The 27,998-nt window shown below is 44.9% G+C and overlaps 1 protein-coding gene across 8 annotated transcripts in view; it reads right to left on the reverse strand.

Annotated features, from left to right (window-relative positions):
- Positions 1-244: 244 nt before the first annotated feature.
- The window catches only part of dmxl2 (Dmx-like 2), a 37,454-nt gene continuing 9,700 nt past the window's right edge, over positions 245-27,998 (reverse strand). For 2 of the 8 annotated variants that reach the window (XM_031848353.1, XM_031848351.1), the window contains exons 6-55: positions 27,621-27,687; positions 27,346-27,518; positions 26,631-26,811; positions 26,324-26,504; positions 25,832-26,050; positions 25,467-25,738; positions 24,448-24,711; positions 24,039-24,268; positions 23,689-23,897; positions 23,209-23,330; positions 22,605-22,694; positions 22,360-22,468; positions 22,155-22,274; positions 21,789-22,016; positions 21,287-21,573; positions 20,508-20,680; positions 19,756-20,407; positions 19,182-19,508; positions 18,971-19,090; positions 18,555-18,690; positions 17,365-17,475; positions 17,040-17,209; positions 16,705-16,802; positions 16,423-16,588; positions 15,669-15,933; positions 15,359-15,564; positions 14,822-15,217; positions 14,015-14,197; positions 13,582-13,878; positions 13,295-13,486; positions 13,127-13,203; positions 12,664-12,794; positions 11,866-12,111; positions 11,379-11,561; positions 9,443-9,630; positions 9,167-9,300; positions 8,991-9,076; positions 8,654-8,855; positions 7,817-7,934; positions 6,218-6,283; positions 5,169-5,255; positions 4,757-4,878; positions 3,951-4,089; positions 2,693-2,753; positions 2,339-2,466; positions 2,164-2,241; positions 1,947-2,038; positions 1,791-1,843; positions 1,490-1,707; positions 245-1,092 (exon numbers count right to left, since the gene is read on the reverse strand). In XM_031848353.1, the coding sequence (XP_031704213.1) occupies positions 883-1,092; positions 1,490-1,707; positions 1,791-1,843; positions 1,947-2,038; positions 2,164-2,241; positions 2,339-2,466; positions 2,693-2,753; positions 3,951-4,089; positions 4,757-4,878; positions 5,169-5,255; positions 6,218-6,283; positions 7,817-7,934; positions 8,654-8,855; positions 8,991-9,076; positions 9,167-9,300; positions 9,443-9,630; positions 11,379-11,561; positions 11,866-12,111; positions 12,664-12,794; positions 13,127-13,203; positions 13,295-13,486; positions 13,582-13,878; positions 14,015-14,197; positions 14,822-15,217; positions 15,359-15,564; positions 15,669-15,933; positions 16,423-16,588; positions 16,705-16,802; positions 17,040-17,209; positions 17,365-17,475; positions 18,555-18,690; positions 18,971-19,090; positions 19,182-19,508; positions 19,756-20,407; positions 20,508-20,680; positions 21,287-21,573; positions 21,789-22,016; positions 22,155-22,274; positions 22,360-22,468; positions 22,605-22,694; positions 23,209-23,330; positions 23,689-23,897; positions 24,039-24,268; positions 24,448-24,711; positions 25,467-25,738; positions 25,832-26,050; positions 26,324-26,504; positions 26,631-26,811; positions 27,346-27,518; positions 27,621-27,687 (8,863 nt within the window). In that variant the 3' untranslated portion in view covers positions 245-882. The remainder of the gene's footprint in view (positions 1,093-1,489; positions 1,708-1,790; positions 1,844-1,946; positions 2,039-2,163; positions 2,242-2,338; positions 2,467-2,692; positions 2,754-3,950; positions 4,090-4,756; positions 4,879-5,168; positions 5,256-6,217; positions 6,284-7,816; positions 7,935-8,653; positions 8,856-8,990; positions 9,077-9,166; positions 9,301-9,442; positions 9,631-11,378; positions 11,562-11,865; positions 12,112-12,663; positions 12,795-13,126; positions 13,204-13,294; positions 13,487-13,581; positions 13,879-14,014; positions 14,198-14,821; positions 15,218-15,358; positions 15,565-15,668; positions 15,934-16,422; positions 16,589-16,704; positions 16,803-17,039; positions 17,210-17,364; positions 17,476-18,554; positions 18,691-18,970; positions 19,091-19,181; positions 19,509-19,755; positions 20,408-20,507; positions 20,681-21,286; positions 21,574-21,788; positions 22,017-22,154; positions 22,275-22,359; positions 22,469-22,604; positions 22,695-23,208; positions 23,331-23,688; positions 23,898-24,038; positions 24,269-24,447; positions 24,712-25,466; positions 25,739-25,831; positions 26,051-26,323; positions 26,505-26,630; positions 26,812-27,345; positions 27,519-27,620; positions 27,688-27,998) is intronic. The other 6 variants (XM_031848354.1, XM_031848352.1, XM_031848357.1 and 3 more) reach the window with 6 other exon arrangements.

The raw sequence follows: 27,998 nt of genomic DNA on the forward strand, positions 1-27,998 counted from the left end.
AGTCACAGGAGTAAAACACATCATCTTCCAAACAGGAATGTTCTAGCAGGGGAGTCGGCCGCACAAACAGGCATTTGAGGGCAGGCGTACAGATGACAGACACAGCAGAGTGAACACACACACACACACGCACACACACTCGGGGGGGGGGGGGGGGGACGGACCGAACCGAGCCGGATCAAGCCCAAACCAGGAGAGGGCCAGAGTGAGTGACGGCAGCCAGTGAAAGGGGGAGTGAGGGGTGAGGGGAGCAATGAACCATCAACTCCTCCGTAAGGTCTGAGAAAAGCTGGGCAAAAAGTCAGGGGGGTGAGTGGGGGGGGGGCAAAACCATTGAAACAAAATGCAGATTCCCACAACTCGATTCACACTGGAAACCACTGACTTAATAACAAACCACAGTGCTGGTTACAGTAGATGCTAAGAGATTTCAGCTGTGGGCACAAAATGACGACAGTTACACACTTTTAAAATTTTTGCTTGAGCACTTTTACAGAGCACTATCAATAGACCTGTGATTGCACCGCGGAACGAGAACAGGACATGCATAGCTTCCTTATGGACGCACTCTAAGAGTAGAGATTCTTCAATAAAATTACAATAAATATAGCTTTAAAATCAAGTATGATACCTTTTGCCTTCAGCCTTTAGGGGGAGAAAAAAATAAAATGTTTGCAGCTCCGTTTTTTCCCCGTTGTGGATATGATTTACATCAACAGTAAACCCATGAACACACTCTGAAAGATGCCAAAAAGCCTGGTGGTCTTTTTGACTAACTCTTCCCCCATCAATTATACTATTAATGCCTAGCAAGTGTAAGCTTTTTGTGTTTTTTCCTTTCTGTTTCTTTCCTCTTTGGACCCTCAGAAGTGGAAGTAGGCGTTACAGGATGTCGACCATGCTGCTGGGGATATTATAGCGGTCCGGGAGGACCCTCATCTTCAGGGTGCCGTCCGCTCCGCAGGTGAAGATGCGGTTCCCGGGCCGCGTTTCCACCTGCATGACACCGGCACCGATGTTTCGGAAGATGGACTGCTTGGTATGCTCGGTGCTAAAAGAGTGCATGAGCCCGTGGCCGGTTAACTTCCACACCTGGAGACAGAAGAAGCAGAGCGAAAGGATAGAACAGGTGTTAAGCTTCCTTTTTTCAAACCAGCATACTGTTCTTTATCATTTCATTATTATGCAAAGCCACTGCAATTGTCAAGTGCTAAATTCAATGAGCATTAGGAGGCCAGGGGAAGACTAACCCCGTGTGTAGACGGCAAGCGTATCAGACACTTTTTTTAAATCGCACGTCTGATGCAACATTTAATTTTGTTAAAGCACAATCGGTCTGCATTCATCTAGAAATGAATATGATGGATTGAAAGCAGGTACGAGAGGATTTTCAGATTGTATCAAGTAGGCCTAAACCTAGAATAAGAGTATGACTGCCAATGTGTTATGGCAGGTCAGTGAGCGAGTGAGTGACGGAGCAACGCGTCACCTTCATGTTGCCCTCTGCAGAGCCGGTGACGAAGAAGTCCTCGAAGGCATCCAGTGCGAGGGCCTTGATGGCTGAGTCATGGGCCTGGAAAGTGTGGAGCAGCTGCCTCTGGCGGATGTCAAACACGCACACAAAGCCCTTTCTGCCTCCGGTGATGAGCAGCTGCTGTTTGGAAGCATACTGCAGCACAGTGGCCCCGTTCTCGTGGCAGGGGAACGCTGGAGGGGTGGGTGGGAAGAAATGAGGAATTAGATCACAAATCATGAAACTCGGCTCGTTGGACGCGTTTGGGATTTCTTACCGTGGACCATGGTATTGCTTGGTGAAACCAGAGTGTCCCACAGGCAAACATTTCTGAAGATAAAGTAAATGATAAAGGATAACATTAGCGAGTGGATACCAACAGAGAAAGATTGGTGTTGGTTTAGTAGTGGTGCTCTTCTGTGCAGATGCTGACCTGTTATCATTGGACTGTCCGGCTGTGGCGATGAGGCTGGAGGAGGTGATGAAGGCAAAATCACCGCAGGTCTTAGTGTGGCACTGCCAACTCTGTAGGACAACAAACAGTACATTATCAATTTTAATGATTCATAGTTCTTTGTTTTGTCTAAAGACGTGTGTGTGTGTGCTGGGGTGGTGATGAAGGAGGTGAGGGAGGTGAGAGGAGACCTCACCAGGTAGGGTTTGGGGTTGGATGATGTCTGGTTGACCTGCCAGAGACTGAGGAAACCCTCTCCGTCAGCAACTCCACACTGTAGGAAGAGCACAGAGCAATCAGAACAATCACACCGAATAGACAAAACACAGACGTTGCTGTGTGTGTCTGTGCGTGCATGTGTGTGTGTGTACCTTATTGCCCTGGGAGTTGAAATAGAGCCGGGTGACTCTAGCATTGCCTGCTTGTCTGAAGCAAATGAGCTGTTGAGGTCTGTTCCATTCAAACATTCTCACACTGCCGTCCTGAGCCCCTGTCATGTCTGACGCGCACACACACGCGCACGCGCACGCGCACACACACACACACACACACACACACACACACACACACACACACACGAGAGTGACAAAGACAGGGAGCGAGATGGAGGCAGACAGAAGGGGAAGAGAGATAAAAAAGTATGGGAAGTGAGAAGTTAATCAAAATGAAAACGTATACTTGCTGATCGTTCTCCTGAGCACAGGCGCCGTTGTGTAAACACTTACAATACTGATATATGGGATGGGATGTCATTCTCTTCACATTGTTAAGATTCCTCTTCATAATCTGAAAAAACAACAATCAAAAGATAAAATTATATGCATGATGTTACATAACCCAGACGATAAATTTGAGTTTTTTAGGTTGAAAAAAAACTTTCATGATTGTTCTGTTCAGTTTGTTCATAAATGCTGACTGATGATTTTGGTAAATTAAAATGCCAATAAGCCAGAGGGTTGTCTTGTTTTAAAAGAAAAGCAAGTACACTTCACTGCTCACTGGCGCAAAACAAAACTACAGGAACACAAACATCTGAATATTAATATGCTAAATTAAACTCAACATCAATTAAACTTCGACTGATTTTTACGATACCTCCCACACATTCCACACAAATGGAGAGCCTGTTCACAGCGTTCATGCCAGCGTGAACTTACTTAATTACTTGATTACTTAAATCAATATTCCTGTTATGATTTACTAATCCCAACCACATTTTGAACACTAATTCGTTATTACACTTAGGTATATTAATCAGGAGGTTCTTTACTGCAGAACAATACAATGCTACAGACTCAAAGGCCATTGAATGGCTTGTATCCTAACTAACCAGACCCCACCGTACACTTACGAAAGCCTCTTCGGTGATCCACTGAACCTGTATGACACACTCTGTCCTACTACTGACATTTATCAACATGGCTGGGACATGGAGAACCCTGGCTGCGTGTAAGAGTGACGCATATCTGTACCTTGGGTGACCGGCTGTGAGAGCTGCTGCTATCTGTTTATGTACGTCCATCTCTGCCATACACACACACACACACACACACACACACACACACACACACACACACACACACACACACACACCCTCTCTGTATCAGCCTCCATAGACTCAGCAGGCCAGCTGTTTAGTCGGCTCAGTTTGGCTCGACATTGATAAGAGTTAAAAATGCAAACCTCTCCTGAAAATGTGCAGGGGGCCACAGGCTGCAGAATAAAATCCAAATAGTCAAGTGCCTTTTAAATTCTAAATCAGAAGTTTGTCTCATGGTCAAATTTGCGTTAATAAAGCGGAAGCTTTACTTGTGCATCTAATGCATGTTATGAACGGAAAGACTGCAGAGTTCTTTGAGGTCTATAGGCTTCAAAACAGAGCTTAGTTTCCCCCTACTGGCTATCACAGAGAACTGCACACCCATCACTGCCCAGTTCGGCCGTATATGTGTGCATCTGTGTTCGCAGTGCATAAACTCGTACCACACTGGCTCCCATGCTGGTCTGCCCACTGCCGAGCCACGGCATGGACGCAGAGACCGCCATCTGTGGTGGTGCAAAGGGGGCAGAGCTAGCCTGGGCAATGTTGGTATGAGAAGAACGATGGTCTACGTCGTCAGAGCTGCAAAACCAAACACAAGCATTACCCGTCACTGAGGATGTCTTGTGGAGATGTTGAAAACACGTACGATGCACAAAGACTCAGTCAGCTATTCACATGCAAAACATTTCAGTCAGCAAGTTACTTACAGGGTGTCTGCAGGGGTTCACCAAGTTAAAGTGACGACTTTTAAAGATCTTTTTAATACCACATAGATGCAATTTAATACCTATTCTACAATCATATTGGCCAAATTATGGAAGTATGATGGAAAACCAATGTGGTCTAGAATTAATCTTCACTGAATCACATTTTTCCATTACTTCCTGGCAGCATAGAAAAGTAATTCCCAAAGATATAATCAGTTAAATTAATGTGACTTTGATCCGAAAAAGCAGCGGAAACTGCAAAGATGGATGAATCAATTAGAAATGATTGATTCACTTAAAGTAATTTGAGTTTTTGCAGATACCCATTGTTAAAGGGCATTTCGGGACATCCCTAGTTATGATTGGTTTTCTTTTGGTTTTCAATGTTTGGAAGCAGAACATGCAACATTTTTGATGTTTAATATAAAGCATCATGACAAATATTGATCCGTAAATAAATACTAACTAACTAATTATGATTTAAATTGTTTTTTTTGAGGACAGACAAATGCCACCTACAATTCTGCCCTGAGTCTCACCTGCGGGACTCCTTATCAAAGTCGTCCCCTATCCAGGTGTAGGGCTGGACCGCCACCAGAGTAGACACGTCCACTTCCTGGACATCATGAGTGGAGGCTAATACTATCTCGTTGGAGTTAGACTGGAAAAGGAGGGAAGCCAAGAAGAGAGGGACAAGGAGAGAGGAAACGACAAGATTAAAAGGTGGGCTTGGCAGTCAGTTTCCAAGAAAGTAATTGATATGTATTTATTATACATTCAGAGGACGGTTCCTGGAAAGGATTATGTGATCTGGTTCTGTCTCAGAACCTTGTCCCTATCTACCCTTTACTTAGTGCCAAATTATATTTTTCTTTCCAGGAAACGCAATAATTAGGAAATTATAGACTCATAAAATAAAGTCCTTCACAATATTTTTCATCACATCCTTACCTTATTGATGGCAAACGCCATGATTATATCAGACTCCTTATGAATGATTTTAGCCTTTCCTCCGGGGTAGCCCAAATCTGCCTCCACCTGGAAAAGAAAACCGAAACATCAAGGTTCAAACGTTAAAGCTACAGTAGTGGGCTTCAGGGCCAATGATTCAAAAAAAATCAAAAACAAAAATAGTTTAGAAGTAAATTCTTCATAAATACATTTCCTTCTATGCCAAAAGAAACCCCACTGCACGTGTAGGTGGTGCAGTACAACTTTCATAAGTGGAGAGGAGTAATCACATGTGAAGGTACACAATCAAATATTGACAATTCGGACTATTGATTTTGGGATTCCCTGGTGAAAACACCCTCCATGATTAGCAAGCCTTTCACAGCGCTGACAGTGAGCATGCAAGTTAGTACATCTACTGTATGTGCCAACTCTATTAAGAGGAGATTTTATTTTATTTTTCGCTTTTGGGGCGAGCGGAATCAGTCCAGCTAGAGAGGAGAAAGGAGTGAGAAACACAGGGAGACGTGTTATTGGTAGGGATCGGCTGTGAGGTTATGTGAGTGGATGCCACAGGTGTCCCAGTGAGATGGAAAGATAAGACGTTAGATCTAAGCCTGAAAGCCTGATTTTATGCCAGAAATATTGCCAGAGCAGTCACTATCAGGCCAAGCTGAGGAGGAGACATTAAAAGGAATAATATTGGGTTGTATGAGGTGGCTAGGTGTCTAGTATGGCAGTACACTGCTTAGCTTTATGCTGGTACTCCTGTCTGTTTCTCCAAACTGGCGGCGTGGTCAACCGCCATCTACTGCAAAGGTAATAAGTATCTCATACAACTCCACTAAAAAGATCTATCGCTTTGAGAGCTTCCCCCAGTTTGCTACTTCAAACCACCTCATGCACACCGTGTGCATTTGGTGCACAATATTTCTTTTAGAGTTTAATGGACTTTTTTTATGCTCCTTTAAGCTTGGCTTTCCAGTGACTCTTCCAAACAGACAGACAGACAGAGCCGGGGCCTTGGCTGGTACAGTAAATGATACTACCTTATAGGGACTGCTAGCTCCTGCTATGCAGTTTGGGTTTATACGGTCCATGTGGTTCTCTACAGACTTCACAACACACACAGAGGCAATATAGACACAGAACACACCACGACACAAAACACATGCACAAACACACAAAAATAAAACATGAAATGATAAGAAAATGTAAAAAGGGTTGACAGGATCTTTGATGTATACTTGGTGATAAAAAACGCAAACAACTCGAAACACAGTCGGCCTCATGAGCATGGAGCTACAGTCATGAAGCAGGATGAATGAAGATATGAAGTATGGATCTGAGCGCTACAGTTGAATTTGTATTTATCTGGTTACGCCAGTTAGCACATTAAAGTTGTAATAATAAGAAACTAAGCATCTGGGACCAAAATCCCTGAGACCTTTGTCTAATTTTGGACTGGCAGCTACAGTAGCAGTCTGTCATGGAAGTACATAATAATGAACAGCTCCAGACATTGCAGAGGGCAGCGAACTGTCCCGTCTAAGGAGGCAAAGCAATGATAATGACTACAACAAAAATATCAACAACACAGATAAATGCTCAGCGAGCACTTCTCTGTGTATTACAACAAAGTGATGGATTTAGATACATGGGTAGGACCTGGGCATCACAGCACAGTCACACAGCCATCTATTGAGCAAAGTGTGTAAGGCCTCTGATTATGACTGAAAAACAAAGCACTGGAACTCACAGATAAAGGGTCTTTTTTTTGCTGAAATGCGTTTGTTACCCTTTATCAGTGAGTGCTGGTGCTTTGTTTCTTCCGTCCTTGCCACTGCCGTGCACCCGACACTGTTCACGATTCGGAGCTGTGCTTGCTGCCACTTTCTGTTATACTATATCTGATAAACGCCTCCATAAATCATCATCTCCAATCGTAGGTAAAAAGGCTACGTGGGAAGTGTGCACATTCTGTTTTCCATGCATACGGGTACCCCTCTGCACACATGCTGTGCAAAAATAAAATATAATACTGAATTGGCCCATATATGTATTCTGTCTGTGGCTAAAGAAATAGCCCTCTATGTCACCTGTAACAGTTCAATTCAAACAGGAAATGTACATTCTTGTTTAGGTATTTCAATAAATAACACCTTTAATAATACACATTACTCTGTTCTGTGTTTTTATACTTTTCATAGAAGCAGAAATATTTCCTCTGACTGCTTTTTTCCGGCTTCTGTTGTCTTCTAACATCCTGACACTACATGTCTTGGCTGCGTGTTAGTGGTTACGAGTCTCATCACTATCATCATGGCTGTCATGTGGTTATTATGGGCCAGAGCCAGTCAAAACGGCCTGTAATTTAAAGATCACTTTTAAACCTCTCTTAGTTAAATGTGAGACAAACACACTTTTAAAAATGTAATTTCCAGGAGAATATAGTATCATATTTGGACCAATACAGTAATTGTGTCGGGGGAAATTCAAACATTTTGGTGTAAATATGAACTAACATGATTTAAATAAGTAATAATAATGAATTAAGTTAAATAAAACAATTGTGGGTCTAATTATCATAGCTAATGAACACTGAAATTAATATAAAACAGTTTATATGCATGTGGGCTGCTGCTGACCTCACTCTGCTTCCTTTTCTTGGTAAAGATGTAACGGATCAAAGTCTCCTGAAGAACTTCCTGTTTGACCAGGAAATGCCAAAGACGTCGGGCTGGGAAGGACTGACTGTTCTTTGTCCTGAGAGGAAAATGTAAGGACAAAAATAAGTTGGTCACATATGAGTACATCCACTAACGGGGTCTTATGTTCAGTACCATGATATATATGATATGATCTGTTACGACATGCGTGACTGAAATGTGTTCCGAGTTGTGTGAAACGCATAATAAGCATTATTGATATAGAAAGGGCAAATAAAGACAATATAAATATTATAGTTTCTCTTGTCATTTAAACCATGTGGACCTTTGTGGGCTGTAGTGGACTTAAATAACTTGTGACAGCAGGTCGGTATACCAATATCAAATGAAACAAGTATTTAAAAAATAAAAACAATATATAACTAAACATACAATATACGTTGCCAGACATTGCATTTATTTTTTGTTGTTGAATTCAAAACGTATCTGGAGATTTGCTACTGTTGGCTAAAGGTCGCTTGTAGTTCTGTCAAGAGAAGACAGTTTATTTCTTAAAGTAAAATCGTTGCTTGAGTGAAATATTCTTTTAGGAGCAGTGCACTTTAGAAAAGGTCTGTTTGGGCTCCTGAGCTATGACTTAGTTTGTGTTAGTGTCAGCGTTGCAGCGGTAAGTATGTCTTCCATTTGTTGTCAATTACTCTTAAGTAGTGTTGAGTGGTTAAGGGTGAATGTTCGGAATGGCCTGATCAATTCACAATGTTGTAAAAAGTGTGTGTGCGAATGTCTCTACATTTTTGCATATGATTCAAAACTCACTTGAAGGGTGTGTTGTCTGGCTCCAGCATGGCCTTGTGTCTGAGTATGGCTGGGCCACCTCCTACGCTGAGGTCAGTGGGGAAAGTGTTGATGTAGTTGGGAGGCGGGCCGTCAAACTTGTTCATTCTCTCCAGCAGAAGCTGCTCCCAGTTCTCTAAAGTCTTCAGCACAGCGTTGCTGAGAGGGGAGACGACTGGCAGGTCTGCGACACAAACACAAATACACATACAGTAAACACTGTGTACAGGCAGCAGCATCACCAGTGAAAAGTTTATTTACGTATATATCTAAAGAAATGATTTTCAATATACTAAAAGCCCGCGAGGTGAGTGTGTACCTGCGAAGTCAAGGCCAGTGACAGGGAGGAAGTTCTTGACGTTGTGATGAGCCAGTTTCACCATCACCAGGCGGATCAGAGCCCAGCTACGTACCACACAGACAGACACGCAGCAAGTTTAAAATCTGAAACAAAGACTTGGAATTAGAAAACAAACAAGCGAGGGTGGGCCCTACCTGTAGGAGTTGGGGTCAGAGTGCTCCGTTATCTGTGTGTCAGAAAGGAAGGCGTCGTCGTCATCCTCATCGTCCTCTGTGCCGCTCTCGTCTGAGTCACACAGAGCGTTGCTGTCCGACAGCGGCAAGAAGGGCTGAGAGGGCGGGAATAAGGATGGAGGAGAAAAAAGCAAACGAATAAGGCCGATAGGGAGAGATAACTTTTTTAATGACCTGAAGACTACGAGTCACAGATCTCATTAGTCGATTCAACATGTGTGGAATGGAATGCCTTACTTTGGCCACAAAGTAGTCCCACATGCTCAGCTCTGGGGGAATGAACTTCTCCCTGTATGCGGGTCTCTCTGTGGGCACAGGAGGCGGCGTGGCTGGCGTCTCCTTCACAGGGCGTCCAGGAACGAGCATCCTCATGTTGAACCTGCGTCTGTATCGGTCATCCTCCGCTGGGGGCTGAGGAGGCGCTGCTGGGAGGGAGGGAGGGGGGGAGGAGGAGAACAACGAAGAGATGGTATCTTTCAAACACAATGAACTCTGATAAGGTCAGTTTGCAGCAGACTGCAGTGTGCTGCAGTTTTGTATAAAAGGACGAGGACGAGCTGAGACTCGCATTAAAGCCAAAAGAAGGTCAAGAAATAGATAAGGAGGAAGGGAATTGCACCCACAGCCTACAAAAATCCTACATCCTTGATGGAGCTGAATTATAAACTTTGAACATTAACCGTAATGCTGCCTGAAATTTGGTTCCCGTCTGCAAAATATCTTTGAGTTCTACGACCTTGATGACTCATAGCACACAAAAGAAAATCAATACACTTGGAAAAGAGACACAAATGCGCGCACACACACACACACACACACACACACACACACACACACACACACGTTTAGGATGGAAGCACAGGGCAAGACACACTAGGCTGCGCACAAACCTGCACCATTATCCTGGGTGACTATATCTGGCATTGCACCAGACAAAACAAGACAAGACACAAACCAGAGTAGACAGTGCAGTTAGACACACGGATACTACACAGACCATTACATAATTTAATCAGTGTATATTTTGAAGCGCGTGGCACAGAGTACACACAGAAAACACATCAAACAACGACGGCAAACTTAGTTGAGCAGTCATGTGCTAAGCGTTGTCTTGTATCCACAGCACTTGAGGGAGGCAAACACGATGAGATTGGTGACTGCAACATGGTCATTTTGTTTTTAAATGAGCGTTAATCGGAACATGATCAATGTGTAACATGTGTGTATGGTTGTGTTGTTGAGACATGCATGTGATTTTGCAGGGGCACTCCAAAGGGCAGAGTTTTAACATTTGGCGTAGTGAGTCCTATAAGCCTGGCTGGCATTTAAGATCCCCCTAACCAGCTCTTCAAAAGGCTCTTGGCTTTGCTGAGAGCTATCTCAGACTCTACGGGGATATCGAGTCTAAATGCCAGCCCGTATCTTCCTCCCCCCGCAAACACAATGTGAGCACAGATTACTTTGGCCTAATGAATATGAATGAACAGTCAAGTTCAGTCATCAGACTCAGACTTAAACAGATAGAGCTACTCAGGAAATGGCTCAATTTCTACAAATCTAAAAAAAAGTCGGATGCAGACAAACGGCTGAATCAAGTCACACAAGAGCTATCTATGATGTAGGTGTTACCTCTACTACAAACTACTGATATACAGTAACTCTGGTCCATTCACATTCTTTTTTTAAACAGCTACGAAAGGGACAAAACACAACTAGATGTGGAGCTCCGGCTCTACGGAAGTTTTTTCATTGGCCAACGACCTCTCAAGGTGTACCTGGTTTAGTCTCAGATTCAGGTTTAGTCTGAGAGGGCTGCTCAGCCTTGGCCTCTGAACACTCCTTGCTAGGCCCAGCTGTTGCTTCGGTGGCACAATAGGAATGACACAATGAGATGAGCATAGAGGACATCACAACATGTACATGCATTGCAGTACACACACACACACACACACACACTCGCACACACACACACAGCTGTTGGCTTATCATAACACTGAACACAGATGACAATGTCTTCATAGCACTAGTGAGCTTTGTGTTTGTTATGGGCATTCAGTAGCTGCGCGAGAGAGAGAGGGGAAAGTCAAGCATCCGCAACAATGCAAACCTGTACAGTTACCATGCACTGCAATCCTGCAAACCAGCACTGCAATCCACCAGCCCAGTTACTCACAGCTGGTCTTAGTTGCTGGTGCCACAGTGCCCAACCCCTCTCCCCTTGAAACGGGAGGAGGGGGTTGTTTGGGGCACTGGGTTTCAGTGGGGATGCGAGTGGGGTTTGGGGTGAGGCTGCTCTGCTCAGGTCTTCCTGCCTCTTGAGAGTCCTCTGGCCTGGCTGCCTGAAAATCAGCTGGCACTGGGACACAGGGCAGAGGGCACACTCACACAAGACACCACACAGCAGCAGCATCTTAGGAGCATCAACTGGACAGGACTAAGTGTATGTCTATGTCAATATGTAGACAGGCCTGAGGGATGGAAGCATTGCCTCAGATCAGAGATAAGTCAGGATGTGGAAAGAGGACAACGACAAGAAAAGAGTACAGGGACAGGGATAGATTATGAAGACCGGGGAGGAAGACGAAAGACAACAATGATGGTGACGATGGAGATAAAATGTATTAGTAATTAACAAAATAGTAACAAACTAATAATTCTACCTGGTGGGGCCTCAAGCCTCTTTGGCTTAATAATGACTTTGGCCCCTCCCCCAAAGACAGCGGCCCACATGCGGTTGTTGAGGGGGTGTGCTGCCAGGCGGAAGAGTTCATTGCTGCTGTGGGTGCCCAGGCCATGAATGAGCAGTGCAAGATAAACAGCCATGACCCCTTCACACAGCAGCACGTTGAGCCTCGGCTGGTCCTCCTCTCGGGCAGACGTCAACAGAGAAATCAGGGACGACACACCTGCAGAGAGAGGACACACGTGCACACACCACATGGCATTTGCGTCAAAAGATTAACCTGTAAAAAATAAACACAAAAAACCCTTCCACAGCAGGATAAAACACTATCTCTGCACAGTGCAGAACCCATTTATGAAACATTTGCATGATGGCGTGATCAGTCTGTCTTTCTATTTCCTTCCCAGAGGCCATGAAGCTCCTATTATAGAACACCATCTGCCTCTCTGCATAAACACAGACGGCCTGGTTTGCTCTGCTCTTCCTCTCCCGCTGCTTTTCATATTCTCTCTGAATGCCGTCTTTGATGCGCACACATATGCCGTTTTCCTTTTCTATGCATTCTGCGAGGATTCTGGAATATGATCTAACTTCGCTTCAATCTCATTAAAACAATTCTTGAGAGTATTAAAACGTTAATGAAGAGCCATCCCCTGATACCAAAGTTGTCCTTTTAGAAATTAAAAAAAAAAAAATCGCTCTCATTTTCTGCCTTTAGTTAAGACTCTAACTCAATGGGAACCCCAGGTGGCTGGTAAAGCAAGGACTTTGTTACCTGGCCACTGTGCAGGAGCGGAGTTGGGAGTTACATGTTCTTCAATGCTTTCTGTGCGAAGCCGCTTCCTCTCACTGAGCAGCAGGCCCTGGTACACCATCCCTGTAAACTGGTTGGCCTCTGTCTGGCTGCTGCAAAGCCAACAACAGAAAGGTAACCATACAAGGCATGTACAGTATGTTCAACATTTTGGGAAACGTGGTCACTGGATTTCTTTCCTAGGATGAAATAAGAAGATACATTTCAATATATTTTTTTGTGTCTCCTGTATGAGCTAGAGTCAGTGTGTGGTTAGCTAAGCTGAGTATCAAGAGCAAATTACCCAACATGTATAACGACTTATTTAGCTTACAATGATGCTGTTTTGGAGGGAAAAAACAAGCACATGCTCTATAAAGACATTTCTTTTTTCTTGAAGACAAATCAAAATCTTGCAGAGACCGTTGGGCCGAGGCACAGTTACCTGTAGCTGTGGCTGTCACACAGTGCTTGATAGATGCAAGCTGACAGAGATGCTGCTAGTGTGTGCAGAGAATTCACCTGAGGGTGGAAGACAGACACATTTATCTTATTAAACATCAAAATGTTCAAAAAGTCCACATAAATTCTGGATTCATATTCGAGTTCTTACCCGATCATCCAAGATTTCGGGATGCGGCGTGGTCTCCATGAGGGTGACGGTGTGGAGGATGTCGTGAATGTGGTTGCTGAGGTGGAGAACTGGATTGGCTATGACCGTCTTGGTGGTGGCAATGCACGCTGATAGCAGAGGCAGCGTAGTGGGCAGGGGCAGAGGAGACTGCAGCTGCTTAACCGTGGTCTCCTACGGAGTGACAAAGAAAGATGTAACATTTGCTTTTGCTGAAAAGAGGATTGTTTTGCATTGATCCAGTGGAACGTCTGTGTGTTTATGTGCACCTGCTGGCTCTCCTGCAGAAGGAATAGAAGCTCCATGCGAACAGAGGTGACTCCTCCTCCCTTGGCTCCGTGGAGGCTGCAGTAGGACAGAAACACCCTCAGCAGGGCCTGGTTCTTCCTCAGCCACGCCTTGCGCCTCTCAGAGTGCTGCTGCTTGGCCTGAAGACGGCGTCGCTCCATCTGGTGACGCTCGTAGGCCCCGGCGTCTGTACGCTCCAGGGCGTCGTCCGATATGTCCACTGATGCTGTGCGCTCTCTCCAGCGCTCCACCTCTGAATCTTCATCCTTCCCCTCCACCTTTGTGTTAACAAAATTGATGTCGAATAACAATGGTCAACCAGGAAGAAGAAAAAAAAATACCTTTCCTAATATCTAGTAATGCACAAGCGAATATCAGGTGGTATAGACTACATCACATATGATCAAAGTGTACCTTGTAGTTGCAGATCGTATGCATGGCTGCTATCTCCTTCTCCAGCCAACTGTAGAGCTGAAAGCGGAGCTTCCCTCCGTCCACCTCGAAGCCCGTGGCCAGCGTACGCAGCTCTGTCATCAGGATCTTCAGACAGGCACGGAACTTCAGCTGCTCCGCTATCACGTCCACCTCTGACTCACTCTGAAATATACGAGAGCGAGTTATCGGAATAGGACAGAAGTTGTGCAGATTCGTTGACCTTACTGGAGCATTCCTCTGAAGCCCGGAGTGTTTTTGGGTTGTCCAAAAATTGCGATTTGCAGTCTGGGTGCAGACTTGACCAAAATATGCCTATTTTTTAACATAGTGAGGCTTTATTTTTCAAATTACTAATGTGGATTTCATTTGGAACGTTCCAGAAAAAAACTCTAAGATGGATGCAAGTCTCATCTCCCCTTTTGTCCGGGTGTCACGCCAGTTCAGCTACTTTTGTTTGATATGTTAAACCCAAATGAGTTTCATTTGAATGCCAAACTTCTGGTTGTGAATCAGATAATGCCCTATTATTACATATCCCAGGAAAGTCAGCAGAGAAACTGTTCTTGGCCAATAATTGTCTTTACATGACATCAAAATGACTGTCAGCGTGTTTGCTGTTCTGGCTAAGGAAACACAGGTTCAAGTTTATAAACCAAAACTAAACAATAACTTTGCAATAACTTAGATACAACACAATTAACTATTATTTAAAATAGACAACCGTTTAATGTTTCAAGTATGTAAAATCATCCTACACTAGAAACATTCCAGATGTATTATTCCTACCTTTGAGTCCTCGCTCTGCAGTTTGGGGCCGTCACTCTCGGAGCCTCCGTCTGCTTTGGTATTAGCCTCTGGTTTCTTCATGGTCAGACCATCATCATCATCCTCATCCTCATCCTCATCATCGGCCTGTTCCCAGTCCAGCTTCAGCTCGTCTTCCTCCGTCTTGACCAGAGGCTGGCTCCAGTCCAACCCGCCCACACTATCGTTTCCTCCCCAGGCATGCACAGGGGCTGCGGGGGAGCCCCATTCCACGCCTCCCTGGGTGCCATTTTCCAGGGGTTGGGTCGAGTTTACGTTGCCTTTGGATGATGCTTTGATGAGAGGTGAGGAACCAGATTTCTTGGTAACTTTGGGAATCTTGGAGAGCACTTCCAGAGCCAGAACTGGGCAGCCCACCTACAGAAGATTCAAACACTTATTATATAATGTTTGCATATTTGCTTTTGTGATTAACATTGCATCAGTCTGTAAAACAACTGCAATAGATCAGAGGAACTGGATTGAAGTGAGTGGCCATATTATTATTGATGAGCCCACCTTGAAGTGTGCATTGGCAGTGGTGAAGAAGAGTTTGCGCTCTATGAGGTTGATCTCATCTGCGATGTTCTTCTTCTCAGCAGTGAGGCCCACAGTTGTCGCTGTGCCCTCTGGATTTGCAAAGTGGCGACGGATGATCAAAGGGTGTGTCCTCAGGTAGTTATAGAAACTAAACACCACAGGGTTGCAGGCTTTCACCGCCACGTCTAATACAGAGAGAGGAGAAAGAAAAGGAGAAAGGAAAAAGCCTGTGAGCATAGGTTTTAGGGGATCATGCTATGTAATACCAACATGTCTGCAAACAACTAACCAGGGTTTTCATCATCCTCTTTGGGGATCCGTTCCAACAGTGTGTCCAGAGCTCGTGTGTAATCCTTCATGATCCAGTAGGCTATGCTGCGGAGGAACGGGTCCGGGTGAAGTCTGGAACAGTGGTAACCACTCCCGTCCCTGTTACAGCCCAGGACCTTCTCATAAAGGAGGCCTTGGCAGGTGGATGAATTCTCAAAGTCAGCCTCATATAGCCTTGCTACTATCATGGCCAACTGGACATCCTCCATCTTCTCCATCAACACCTACACACGTGGAACAGCAGAGGAGAGGTGGGAGTCAGTCAAAATGGCAGTTTAGTAAGAAAATGCAAGTAAGCAAGCATAAAGCGCAGAAAATTAAGGAATTTTGAGGCTGTTATTTCCACTGCAATCAATACAAAGCTCATGCTTCTGTTTGCTGTTTTGTCTATCTGTATATTTTGACTATGCGGTATGAAAACCCTGGCCAAGGAAAACCATGCAGGCTTTTTCATGCATCTTATCAGTGTAACTTAGACTTCTCTCATGTGATTAAAAGGTTGCAGAATGTACAACTCTCCAAGCAACAGATATCTGCTATACTAGTGATGTATTGATTTGACTCTCATACAAAACACACCTACACATTTTATATTGTATTTCCATAAAACAAGGCTATGCCAAGTTTCCACTCTGAGGGAAATGACAATGGAGTGTTGGAGCAGACTCAACAGTAAAAAAGCTGTGTCCGTGTGTCGTGTGTGCTGTTCACACCTCAATGGCGTCTTTGAGCGATCCCGCCAGTAGGAAAAAGGCAGCGGACTGCTCAAAGCGCTGCTTTCCCAGCAGGGAGAAAGCATTTTTCAGAGCTGCCTTTCGCCAGCGGTCTTCACTGAAGTTGTTCTTGAAGAACCGAGTCATCTTCTCATCATGCTGAGACCTGAGAGAATAAAACCACACCGCTTAGTATCCCCTAAAGGTTTTGTGAGAAACGTAACTGAAATTAAAACAGTAACTCAGTGTAAAATAGTTTCGTGCTCAGAAACGATGTCCCACCTGAAGAGCCCCCACAGGACAGCTTTCTTCTTCATGGCCAAGTAGAACAGCGCAGCATCTAAAGGGTCGTTGTGCCTCTGGAAAGCAGCTTTACCCAACTGATTACACACAAACATCACAGTTATTAAATCAGTAATTCAAGTCACTTTTTTTCAGTACATTGCAGTACAAATGTCAACCAACATTACCCCAATACAGAACATTCTGTAAGTGGTCTGAAATATCATAGTTAGCTGTGATATCCTGTGGAGCCCATATTTCCTTTTCTAGGTAATTGTTTGCATCACTGTCCTAATGTTAGAAACTGTCGATTCTGTCTGAATTTGTCCGAGTACCTTCTCCACCATTTTCCGCAGAGTGTTGATGTTGCGAACCCACCAACCCACTCCGACAGCTTTGAGCTCAGACCACTGCAGGTCGCCTCTCTGCATGGCTGGGATCATGTTAAGCAGCTCCTCCTCGGCCTCCGAGTGAAAGGCCCATGCAAAGTGGCATGTAGACAGGCCTGCCACAGAGAGAGATAGATACATCTGAGGTTCATTGCCAAGATCAAACGCACTGGAAATCGACATCTCATGACCACAAAATCTGTCAGTATAGTGGTATTATTGTCACACAAAACAACGTTTCCTATATGTTTCACAGCAGCCGTATAGTTACCCTGGTGGAGCAGCTGCATGCGGTAGAGGGGGGGCAGAGAGGTGAGCAGGCAGGTGTGAAGACGCATGGCCAGCAGGTACCTCAGTCCACACTCATCGAGGGCCTCACCACCTACATAAACACGGCACCAGGGAGCGGTCAGCTTCGTCACTGTTATTCCACCGACCACTCTACTAAAATGGCAGCCACAGAGCAAAGCTCTTTGAAACTCCAGTATCACTTGAGTTCACGCAATCCTGTCAGTGACTGTGTCTCTTGTCCCTGAACCTTCACACCCTCTCTGTGCTTACTTAGCCCTGGAACAACCTGCTAATGTCTTCCCCTCAAAAGACTAAATAAAAAGGATGGAAAATTGGTGCAGTGTCTGTATACATACAGTTAAAGAGGAACAGTATAAGCACTGTTTATGTTAATAAAGATTTGATGGCTGGAGATTAACTATATCAATGAACACACAAACAAGAGAAATGATGCTTAGAGTTTGTCTATTATCTTTAGTCAACTTTAATACAATCTCTTACCAAGGGTAACGGACTGGTAGACATTAAGGCCAACATGCCGAATTAAAAGACAAGTCTGCTCTGCAGGCATGAGTGCATCTTGTGTCTTATATACAAAGTACAAAAATAAGGCAAAACTTCATTCATCCGCAAAGGAAATATTCTTTTGTCACTTGTCTTCCCCCTGACAGATCAGAGCGTTGGGACAGCTACAGAATCAGGACCCTGGAGGTGGTCCGTCTCTTGGAGTTTAGGATTCTTGGACATGAAAGAACTCCTGAACATAAGAGCTTGGATTGCTAAAAAATTAATTAATTAATTAGCAACCGGTTGTGTGCACACTGCAGAAAAAGAGAAGAGGTAATTTAACGACGACCTTTTGTTGGATCACTACATGAAATATTTGCTCGTTAAAAAGGTGTATAACAAAGAGACATTTGTGAGGAGAAGTAACCAAAAGATACTGTGGATGGTTAAACCTATTTGAGTGTTACAATATAAGGCAGGAGTGTTTATTGTGGTTTGATATTATGTATTTTAATGTGGTCATGACTCCTGTTCAAGGAATACAGACCCAGCAGTCCCTAACCCCAGTAAACCTTGGTGCAGTAGGTTATATTTACTCTATGTTAGAAAATCTACTGTATCACAAATGTGATTGTAACCTATATGCACAACATATATGCTGACCTGTGCACTTCTGATCAGTAGAGCTGGTGACCTCAGCACTGGTGGTTGCAACAGTATCGGCCAAGGCCACCAAGAACATCTGCTCTAGTCGGGTCAGTCCTGGTAAGCTTGAGTGCATGAGGTGACTGGACAATACCTGGGCACACGAGGAAGGCAGAGAGCAAAGAGAAACTCAGAACGACAGATAAAAAGGTATTCAAAGATGATGTCGTACTGATGGAATTTACAATGTGAGCCATTACTGGAAATTTTGTGCAGACTGGCCTAATATTACCGTATTATTATTGTTCCATTTCCTCCCTTTTATTCCCCTCTTTATTAAAAAGGATTTAAAACATTATTCATGTTTGGATGTTACCATAAATAGCCTACATTAACAGTGCAATTTCCCTTTTTTAAATGCAGAACAGCAATACCTGAGCATGCTCTGGCCCAAAGTAGGTCGGTCCATATTGAGAGAGATTGATAACTCGAGACTTCTTCTCTGGTTTGTCGGCGGCAAAGTTCAGAAAATCATCTGTGGTAACGGTTTGGACCTGTCAGGAGACGAGCCAAATGTATTAGTGGACTACACCTTTAACAAAGAAAAAAAAAAAAAAAAATCAGAGCTCTCTTAACTCTTTGTACCTGGAAGAGGTCAGAATACTGGTCCTCTGCTGACTTCTGGGATCCATCGCCGTCACCCTTAGCTCCCTTAGCGGCTTCTTCCGCTCCCTTGTACGAGGTGTCTAGGTCAGCCAACATGAGGGAGTAGAGGGGCAAGGGAGGGATGGAGTTGATCTCTGTGTAGTCCCTGCCCCCGTCGCGGCCGGCCACAATGGTGTCTTTTGCTGTGCTGCCAGTCACGCTGATAGTACGAGACAGATGTCTCCTGGCTCCGCCCTCACCTGCCTCCACATCCCTCACCACAGCGACTTCCCCGGCAATGCACTTCACCAGGTGAGCGAGTATGGCCTGATCGACAGAAGAGCAGTGGGTTAAAAAGCGATGAGGAGCCAGATCACCACATATCCCTGTTTATCTAGAGTAAACAGTGTCTCTTGGCATCCGTCTTTTTGGTTAGTCTAAACCAAAAAGGTTGGGCCTCACTGTACTTTAGCCTGCTAGTGATTTTAATGATGTTGTAGAATAAGCAAATGAGAGATTAAAAAAATAAGTTAGCATTTTTTGGGTTCACTGAAAAAGGCAGAAACAAACTCACCTTGGCACGGCGAACCTTGCCCAGGTCCATGAGTTCCAGCAGCTGGGTGGGATGGTACTGGGGTAGAGTCGGAGACAAAGAGTGAGCTGCTTCAAACAATCCCCCTTCCTGAAGTCCCGCCGGGGCACGAAGGGCCTCATCCACCGCAACACTTCCTTCAAACACACTCTTAGATCTGGTTCTGCCTTCAAAAACCGAGGAGGAACCTGCGGTTTGGCCTCCAGCAATGTCTGCGGATGATAGGTTGCCCTCCTCTCCCTCCCCAGGCTTCTTGTCCTGATGCCACTGGGCATACACGTGCATTTCACAGTCCATGCCCACCACCAGGATGCCATCCCTCACCCAGGACAGGGAGACTGGCAGAGACGGCGTGCCGTCAACAGAGGACAGGAGGTCCACGGACCGAAGCAGGATCCAGCGTGAGCGGATGCCCTGTTTGATACTGCCCCCTAGAGGAAGGGTGATGACAGCCACCCCGTCTTTGCTGCTAGTCGGCTCATTGACCACGCCAGAGATACGGCCGTACATGAGAATGTTGGATCCCACTCCCACTGTGAGGATGTGAGATCCGTCCTCCTTTGACAGCCAGTCCAAGTGAACATAGTGCTTAATGTTGGGGGAGCTGTGGTCTCTGCTCATGTACAGGTCAGACCTGGCATGGAGAAAATGATTAACTTGTCAGACACCCATACTGGTAAACATAAAGTGTCCGACGGAATATGATACAAACACACAAGCAGTGCCCTCCTGACCTGCTGTACACAAAGAGGTTGGAGTCCACACTGACTCTTGGATCCAGGGTTGACGAGGGTCTGGTGAAGTCATCCAGGTGGAGAGTTTGCTCTAAAACCCACTCTGAACCACCGGTGGATTCACACTCATAGATGGACACATGCATGGAGAAGTCCTCTCCAGAACCTTGCAGCTGAGGACAAGAAAAACGTCGGAATACGTCAAATCTGAAGACACTGTGGACACTGTGAACCAGTCAACCAGGCATTGTGTAAATACAATACAAGACAAAGGGATGGGCTCATAAAAATACCTTATCGGTGCCCACACAGACCTCTATGCTGTATCACATCCTGAAGTACACTGAAAACCCAGGCTCATAACCCAGACTGCTGTTCATAAACCTCAAATCACTTTTAGTTCCATGACATCCAGCTCCACATACTTCAAATAGAGAGTGGAGACAGGATATGGAATTAGATCCTCAGATAGTCGGGTTTTATTCCTTTTCACTAATGGCTGAGGACGGTTAGCACAAACCTCAGTGTATAATGTGCTTTACCTTATCTACTTCCTCCGTTACTACTCTCTGTTTTACATAAATACATATTCACGTGCTAATATATGGAATTGTTATCTATTTTTGGAGGATCCAGGCTATGCCGCCAAATTGTGTTTGTTTGCTGCATTTACATATTTATTGCAATAGTCAAACTCAAGATGATTGCGACAGCTAAATTTAATAGGTTTTTAGTACAATACACCGGAAAATAAGAGGAGCTAAATTCTAATTTCCTACCTGCCCTTGTCTCGGCTTTTTAAAGGCTATGGCCAGCCTGCCGATGTAGGAGCAGGACACCGCAACAGGCCGCCCGGACACACACACAGCACTGTTGTTGTCTTCCTCCTCATTCATCAGGGCCCAGGGCTCCCAGCGGTAAGAGCGGTTGTCCCGGTCACCCTCGCTATGCCCGTCATCACCCTCCACAGCACAGCGCCAGAACCGCACACGAGAGTCAGAGCAGGTAGTGACAATCAGGTACGGAGCCAGGCACACAGGGTAGATAGACGAGGAACTCAGATGACCTGGCCGGAAGAGGAAAAGAGGAAAAACAGACAATTTCAAGCATGTTTTGCATTTTCTTGCGTTAACCTGGTTATTTGTTTTCTACGGAACATATGGTAAATTGATTTTTCAAGCACTCCTTTAAATCTGCCTGAACGTTTTACACATTCCTTTTAGTTTGGCAACGACAACAAGGTGTGAGTCACATGTGTGACAACTGTGTGCACATCCCTACCTGCAGAGGGGGTGGCCCTGGTAACCTCCACACCGTGGGGCAGGTCAAGCCGCTTGCTGTACACCAGCTTGGAGCCGAGGATGAGTTTGCTGGCTGATTGCAAGTTGGCTGTAGAGGCCGAGCGAGGCAGGGGCCTGATAGGTGAGGTCTCTGGAGATGAGTCAGCATTCGTGACTTGATTGGGAACCATCAGCTGGCTCTGGAAGCTGATATCTGGGCTCTGCTCATCTGGAGACAGAGATGCAGGAATACACCTCAGTAAGTTTAATAGAGATAAGAAAAAAAAAAAAAAGGTAGGCTTCACATTTAAGATTCTTGCTTAAAAATATCCAGCAAACTGCTCAGCTGTGTGGACCGTACACTTACCAACACATGCCTGCACAGATTTTAGGTGCAGGTGCCACATCTGCAGGACAGAGTTCCTGTTGAGATCCTTTTCAATCACCACCAGGAAGAACTTCTCAGAGAACGGGGCAGGTTGGTAATCTGGATAAAGTAAAATTACATTATTGTCTTCCAAGGACAAAGCATCAGGAAGCAGATCTACACAAATTGTGACGGTGTGCTATACCTTCGCCACATGGAAAGGCCGGTGTGTATGCTTCTGGTTCTGTCTGAGGCTTGTAACCTAGAATGAAGTCCTCTTGGAAGACATGCAGCAGCTGGGTGGTGGCGCCACACTGGGTGCACATGGAAAAAAGCATCAAGCAACAGGTCAGTTTGTCTATTGATCAGAAGGTTTCAGGATTCCAGGCGCTGAACTCCTGTACACCACTGATCTGAGGTGGGTGTGAAAAACACAGAGCAGCTGCTAACCTGATTTGTAATGACGTCCAACTCTATGATACATCCAGGTCTGGCAGTGGACTGCTGGCTGACAATGTTAAACACCTCGCCAACCAGTTTCTAAACAGAGACACACACACACACACATGGAAATTGGTAAACTGTCCATTCAGTGTACTGCATTTGAAACCATTAATGTGGTGCACATAAATATTGCACATAAGGATTTGAAGTAGAGGGTAGACTGGTGGTTGTTATGAAGCAAGAGATAGAAAAATGAGATTTATGAAGAACATAGATCTGTGTTCCTGATGTAGAGTATCGTTGTTTTGCTTGCATTTTGGTAACACAAAAATAAAGTCAGCATCAAAGGGAAATGAAAAGCTGGCCTAAAAGAAGAATCGAATATCTGTGAATGGTGTGTTTGTATCATATTTGTGATGTTTCATGGTTGATGTACGCCCAATAGTGACCCACAACTCTGCTTTGGACTCGATTCTCGGTCCTTTGTGACAAAAACTGTCACGGTGTGAGACCCAGAAACATAAAATTCACTGAACAGAGACGATCACGTCCCAATGAGCAAAAACATTATTGTATTTGTGTGCAGTGACGAGCGAGCGTGTCCACTCACAGACGTGTCAGGGTCTGACAGCTCATCCAGTAGTTTTCTGGCATCCACCACAGCTTGATAGAGACGCAGGTTTTTACCATCTGATGCCACGAAGCAGGCGCTGGCGCTGTTACAGTAAGTTCCTGAGGGACGCGACACTAAGTCAGTTGGAAAGTCCTGCGTTGAGACTGTAAAATGCCTATTGTTGCTTTTAAGGCACAGTCATAAATATATGTTTATATCTTGGCAGGCAATAAGAAGGTACGGAAGAAATAGTTAACTTTTTTGGGTAAATCTGACATGCAAACTGGCTTAGCTTGACTAATGCATAGCATTGGAGGTATGCCCTTTAATAACCTGAATGGCATTATATACTGAAAGCAGAAGTTCAGATGATTCAGCAACCATGAAACTTCCACTTTTACTTCTAAGTTCTTAGTAATTATTTATTCATAACAAGAAACACTGGGGTTAAAATAAAACAATGCATGGTGTGTTTACCAAGTACAGAGCTGGGTACTAGCGTAGGTAGCCAAGCAACATTGCTGAAGGCTGAGGTGTGCAGAGAGTTGATACGGGCCAGCTCGGAGACCCCTCCAGTGCAGGACAGGGGTCCAATGTGGTCCACCCTCCACAGGATAAGTTCGCTGTAGATGGCGTTGGGGTCATGGAAGGTCCTTGTAGCTGCATTACGAAGCTGCTTCCTGCTACTGATAAAGAAATGCATCGTTAGAACCTTTTCACGCAGGGTAAAACAAGACCATCAATTATGAAGTTGTGTCACTTATGACAGTGCTGCAATAAGCAGCATCTATGGCATTTCAACCTCTGCCTCCCCTATCGTGCTATACCTGCGAGGTCCCTTTGGTAGGGAAAAGGTAGGGGGCTGCTCTCCTTCCAGACTGCCAGGGGCCGAGGGAGGGGTGAGCAGAGCATTATGGTGAGAGGAGGTCAGTAGCAGTGGCAGCACTGTGTGGCAGGCTTGGTCGTTCAGATGGAAGCGGTGGCCGCAGTACCGGAACTTGTGCGATACGGTCATTACGTTGGAGAAGGCAGAGCGCTCAGCAAATGTCACTGCCCACTGCAGACAGAGGGAACCCAAAAAATAAATTAGAGAGTGCTGAGAAGGAGGAATACACACAAACATATAGGTACATTAATTTGTCTTGAACATGAACTGACGGTGTGGAATTTTAGAAAGTTTTCAAGAGAAAAATGGTGCATCCCAAGCTCTACATTTTGTCCGTAACAATCTTTTACCTGGTTGAGAGATCCGTCGACATGCTTGGAGACCATCATGACGGCAGGACTGATGCCAGGGCGAGGGTTTAGAGAGGCAGCCAGCGCAGGTGAACCAAGGCCTGCCGAGGCTGAAGCAGAGTGGGAGACACGCTGAACCATCCGCCCCTGCTCGCCGGCACCCTCACCCTCGGTCGAAGTGCAGGCGTACATCAGGATGTTTTTACTCAGTGAGTTGGCGTCACCTGTAGGAAATGCCACCGGAATACGCGAGGAGAAGGACACCTAACGGGATAAATGGAGGGGGGAAAATTAAACATTAGGTCCACAGGCACATATTCTTTACAGTCATTCAGCCCTATAGAGACCTAGTTAGCAATTTATACCAACGTGACGTCAGCTCTCTACAATAAAGACTTCATATGTGTACATAGCCTTATGAAGCTCTTATGCCAACGTGAGTTCTCTTGTTATGAGCATAAAGAGCTATGTGTCTGCATAGTGTATCATTGCAGCCCATGCCAAGTAAGCACAATAAGTTGTTGTTAAGTGTTAAGCGCCGTGTGAACATATTTGTAGCAGCTAGGATAAGGCTGAGCAACTTCCAATTCCAGTTCGAGATTCACTGAACTCCAACGCTAATGAATCTGTCATCTTTCCTTCTTTCTCTTTAGCAAAGAGCACAACATGGAAAGACCATTCAGGTAATAGCTTCTTATTTTGAAGTCAATTGGATTATTGTAGATTCATGAACCTAATTGTTAATTATACACATTATACTTCCAAACGTAAAATAAATATTACGAAGGAGAGATGGTTTTATGAATCATGACAAGGTTTTATTAGCCCACATGCACAGGGGAATATTTAGGAGTCTTACATAAGGATGGAGGAGTGCTGACTCCCCTTACATTTGAGACAAAGTTTAAGTAGAGCTTCACTGCTGCCACTATGCGTGTATGAGTAAGTGAATGAGCAAGTGATTCACTATTGAATTCAAAGCAGCAGAGTTACTAAAGTGGAAAAAATGTTCTGCTCACCTGGACCTGTCTGAAGATTCCCTGGTTGAATTCATCCAAATACTTCACATGCCACACCAGGAAAGATCCATCAGTAGGATGGATGGTGAACAACATGTCTGGGCTCTTGTTCCACTCTGTGATCAGAGTCTCCATCTTCCTCTCCAGCAGCATGGAGGGCAAAGGCATGCTGGAATTGGACCCTGGGGAGGACGCCTTAGTGCTTCCCTGCTCCCCCGGCTCACCCTCTTCACCTTGCTCAGAGGACGCTTTGTCAGATCCCTCGTCCAGGTCTAGAACCCAGAAAAAAACGATATGCTTTTTCAAAATGATGTGGCTTTTACGCTAATGAGTTTGAAGGAATGGCCTGGTTGTGGGGTTCATACCAAAGTCAAACTTCATCGGGGATCCTTCGGGGTCCAGCGGGTCCTCAGTGGTCTGGTCCATCTGCTGTTCAGAGAATTTACGGAGCTGCAGCATGAAGAGTTCCATGGAGGAAGTGAAGCTGAGGTCTTTGTTGTTGAGCCAGTGAACGACGAAGCCTCCACCACCGGAGCCATCGTCTGGGTTGAACACTGCAGAGTCCGCGAGCACTGATGGGATGTCTGACCGAGGAAGGGATATATGTATAAAAGGGGTACAAAGGGAAAAGGCTGAATAAAATATTACGCAAGCTTCGACTAAAGGTTCACAGCTGCATTGAATGTGTTGTATTTATTTTAAGTCACAGAAGTCATTTCTGCTATATCATATGCAAAACAAATTGTATTTAATATGTTTTGCAATAAAGCCATTTATTTAATCAATTAAGTTTTAAAACAAACTAAATTGTAATATAAGCTATTGTCAAATTAATCTCTAAGGCAAAGACCCCCTACCTGTGTTGGGGTTAATACTGGCGGAGATATGGAAGTGACACAGGGCATTGGCGTGATGAGCGATGTGGTGGTGAGTGTGTGCGTCCTGCGTGCCAAGCTGAGAGGGCAGCAGCTCACTGTGTGCCACCAAAGCAGAGGATCGTCGCCGGCCTCGGCGCAGATGCTTCAGGTGATGGATTGACTGATCAAGCAAAGCACAGGAATAAAACACAGAGAACAGGTGTATGCTAAAAGGAAATCTTACGCATTCTATATTTTCTTTGAGCAATTAATTCCGATCAGCGCTGACTGAGTAAAGCAAGTGCACCTCCAAAGCATGCTGGATCTTGTCCTTATTTCCGGCCAGTCCTGGCAGGCTGGAGCTGAAGGAGTGCGTGTTCTCAGAGATCTGTCCTCCGAGCAGGCTGTCTTCTGGTAGCAGGGTCTCCGACCACAACCTACACACACCATCCTCGCAGGACGTCAGCAACACATTGCACACCGAACCCCTGGAAAACAACGAGATGATGCAACTCTTACACAATCAGTAATGACTTTCGAAGGAATAAGGAGAGACCCCGTTAAAACAGAGAGCTCCCTCTGACTGGCTGCTTCCACCATCAAGTCACTGTTTTTAATATGCACGCATCGAACATGTGGACATGTAGCAACTTGTGGTGATGGTCAGGAAAAGTATAGCTAGGCATTTCAATACTGGGAACAATAAGGGTTCTTTTTTTATCCATCAATGTTGCAACTTTGAACCATTCAAATGTGCTCTAACAGATAAAGAAATACATAACAGACAGGATAAAAAACAATGTAGTTATTATTAGCATTGTATACAATAAAGAATTTTACTCCCCTGTCCATTAGAAAAGACTCAAAATCTATTTTTTTGAGCCAAGAAATGATGTCATGTTTTAGAAGACAATAAGCATGTACTAAAAGATGTAAACAACAAACATGTCACTGGCCACCCTGACCATGTGATTGTGTGTGTGTGTGTGTGTGTGTGTGTGTGTGTGTGTGTGCTTTCTTACTTGGGCATGTACTTGCTGGTCTTCCTCCAGGACATCCCGGTGACAGAGCGAGGATGGGCCAGGTAAACAAAGGAGAAGTGAACAGGAGGAGGCCTTTTATCGGAGAGGTCGTGGACCACGACTGCAGAACGCCAGCCCGTGGTGGGATACCACACCTTAAGTAAACAGTCATCCTGCGTATGCACACACACACAAATTAAATAAACACTTCAGCGAGAGAAAAAAAACTGTTCAACAATCTGCTGTTTTGCAATGTGTTTACGTGAATCGCATACCTTCCCAACTGTTGCAAAGTACTCCCCATCAGTAGACCACTTGGCAACGTGAACAGAAGCTGCAGTCCTAGATAGAAACACAAGCATAAACAGTGGTATCAGCTATATTCACTTCTCCATAGGAGACTCGCCACAGAAATAACAAACAAGCGCTTCTCCTGTCAGCTGTCAATGAGTATGTGTGGTTACTTTGTGCAAGACCTCCATTGCTGGTAATTTCAGAGCTTGCACTTCCCTGTTTTATTTGCTTTCCTGGGCACATGTGTCATCAGATAACAATTACTTGCATGGCATTATCTGTCTGTTTACACAGCTTCAAACACAGGCCGCAGACTCAAAAGAGTTGGGGTGGGGAAAAATTGATTCACCTATATATAT

This window comes from Anarrhichthys ocellatus, unplaced genomic scaffold, assembly GCF_004355925.1.
Source record: "Anarrhichthys ocellatus isolate YVR2014 unplaced genomic scaffold, GSC_Weel_1.0 scaffold8, whole genome shotgun sequence".
Taxonomy (NCBI): Eukaryota; Metazoa; Chordata; class Actinopteri; order Perciformes; family Anarhichadidae; genus Anarrhichthys; species Anarrhichthys ocellatus.